The sequence below is a fragment of the Cyprinodon variegatus genome, unplaced genomic scaffold (genome assembly GCF_000732505.1).
Source record: "Cyprinodon variegatus isolate N-32 unplaced genomic scaffold, C_variegatus-1.0 Scaffold48, whole genome shotgun sequence".
Taxonomy (NCBI): domain Eukaryota; kingdom Metazoa; phylum Chordata; class Actinopteri; order Cyprinodontiformes; family Cyprinodontidae; genus Cyprinodon; species Cyprinodon variegatus.
This window is the reverse complement of record NW_015150501.1, coordinates 58,046-60,449: the sequence shown is the minus strand read 5'-3', so window position 1 is coordinate 60,449 and position 2,404 is coordinate 58,046. Positions and strand designations below refer to the sequence as shown.

General features: G+C 41.6%; 1 protein-coding gene across 4 annotated transcripts in view; it reads left to right on the top strand.

Moving 5' to 3' along the window:
• Positions 1–2,390, top strand: part of u2af2 (U2 small nuclear RNA auxiliary factor 2) — a 10,324-nt gene extending 7,934 nt beyond the window's left edge. For all 4 annotated transcript variants that reach the window (XM_015370855.1, XM_015370854.1, XM_015370853.1 and 1 more), the window contains 2 exons: positions 280–528; positions 2,242–2,390. In XM_015370855.1, coding sequence (XP_015226341.1) covers positions 280–528; positions 2,242–2,376 — 384 coding nt within the window. In that variant the 3' untranslated portion in view covers positions 2,377–2,390. The remainder of the gene's footprint in view (positions 1–279; positions 529–2,241) is intronic.
• Positions 2,391–2,404: the final 14 nt, after the last annotated feature.

Below are 2,404 nucleotides of genomic sequence, written 5' to 3'. Positions count from 1 at the left end.
ATCCCTCACACTAAGCATGCTTGTAGCGTCGGTGGAGAGGAAAAAAACTCCCTTTTAGCGTTCCGAGCCAGCTCCCATGTCAGAGAATAAAGAGAGCGCATCCAGTCAGTCAGAGAAACAGGACTACACTGAAAAACAGGCCGATCTTAAACATGATGACCTGAAAGCTGTCATGAATTAATTATGCTTCACACTTGATTGTTGCTGATTAGACAGGCTTTCTGTATGAGTATGGTCAGCTGATTTAAATAAATGTTGCTTTTTTTTCCCCCCTTGCAGACAACCATAAACCAGACTCCTGTGACGCTGCAGGTACCAGGCTTAAACAGCTCTGTCACTCAGATGGGCGGCCTGCCCACTGAAGTTCTCTGTCTGATGAACATGGTGGCTCCGGAGGAGCTCCTGGATGATGAAGAATATGAGGAGATAGTGGAGGACGTCAGGGAAGAGTGTAGCAAGTATGGCCAAGTAAAGAGCATCGAGATACCCCGACCAGTGGACGGCTTGGAGGTGCCTGGGACTGGCAAGGTAGGCAAACCTCAATGTTGGAATGTTTCTCACATTGCAGCTACAAACTTTTAGAAATTGTATTTGGATTTTTAAGGGATAGCATAAAGCAGCCCATATTTGGAAAGTGAAGGGAAAAATAATCATACTTTTTAATTTTCTTCAATACTCTTACTTTAAAAGTATAGTTTTGAGATGATTTTATTTAGTACCGAAGTGGGGCTTAATATATACAGTGAGGAAAATAAGTATTTGAACCCCCTGCTATTTTGCAAGTTCTTCCACTTAGAAATCATGGAGGGGTCTCAAATTGTCATCATAGGTGCATGTCTACTGGGAGAGACATAATAAAAAAAAAAAAAAAAAAACTGAAATCATTATATATGATTTTTTTTTTTTTACTTTTTATTTGTCTGATACAACTGCAAATAATTATTTGAACACGTCTATCAGCTAGAATTCTGACTGAATTCTGATTAGATGCCGCTTGAGATGTTAACTGCATAAAGACGCCTGTACACCCCATACAATAAGAGTCCAACTACTAATATTGCCAAGACCAAAAAGCTGTCCAAATGAAAGAAGTTAAACATGACTGTCAATCTCCCTCGGACTGGGGCTCCATGCAACATCTCCCCTCGTGGGGCCTAATGATCCTAAGAAAGGTGAGAAATCAGCCCAGAACTACATGGGAGGAGCTGGTCAATGACCTGAAAAGAGCTGGGACCACCGTTTCCAAGGTTACTGTTGGTAATGCACTAAACCATCATGCATTGCACGGAAGGTTCCCCTGCTTAGACCAGCACATGTCAAGGCCCATCTTAAGTTTGCCGATGACCATTTGGATGATCCAGAGGAGTCATGGGACAAAGTCATGTGGTCAGATGAGTTAAAAATGTTGGTCTTTTTGGTCATAATTTCACTAACCGTGTTTGGAGGAAGAAGAATGATAAGTGCCATCCAAAGAAAACCATCCCTACTGTTAAGCATGGGGGTTTTAGCATCATGCTGTGGGGGTGTTTTTCTGCACATTGGGCAGGGTGATTGCCCTGTATTAAGGAGAGGATGATTGGGGCCATGGATTGTGAGATTTTGGGAAACAACCTCCTTCCCTCAGTTAGTGCATTGAAGATGGGTCGAGGCTGGTTCTTTCAACATGACCATGACCTGAAGCAAGCAGCCAGGATAACGAAGGAGTGACTCTGGAAGAAGCATATGAAGGTTCTGGCGTGGCATAGCCAGTTTCCAGACCTAAACCCAATAGAGAATCTTTGGAGGGAGCTCAAACTATGTGTTTCTCAGTGACAGCCCAGGAACATGACCGATGTAGAGAGGATCTGTGTGGAGGGGTGGGCCAACATCCCTCCTGCAGTGTGTGGAAATGTGGTGGAAAAACGACAGGAAACGTTTGACATCTGTAATTGCAAACAAAGGTTACTGTACCAAATATTAACCTTGATTTTCTCGGGTGTTGAAATTTATATTTGCAGCTGTATAATACAAATAAGTAATTAAAAAAATCATACATTGTGATTTCTGGAATTCCTGGATCTCACAATCAAAAGTTTAAATACTTATTTTCTTCACTGTTAGCGTGGATAATTGTTTTGTTTTTGATTTTTTTATGGGGTTGTTGCATGATGCAGTGTTATAACAATCAAGGTAGTATTATTTTGTTTTTGGTAAATTATGGTGCTTTCTGTCCTCTGACTTTGCTTTGTTTTCTTTTTCCAGATCTTTGTGGAGTTTACTTCAGTTTTTGATTCCCAGAAAGCTATGCAGGGGCTGACTGGAAGAAAGTTTGCCAACAGGGTGGTCGTGACAAAATACTGCGATCCAGATGCTTATCACCGCCGGGACTTCTGGTAGATGTGATGGAGGGTAAAAAAAAAAAAAA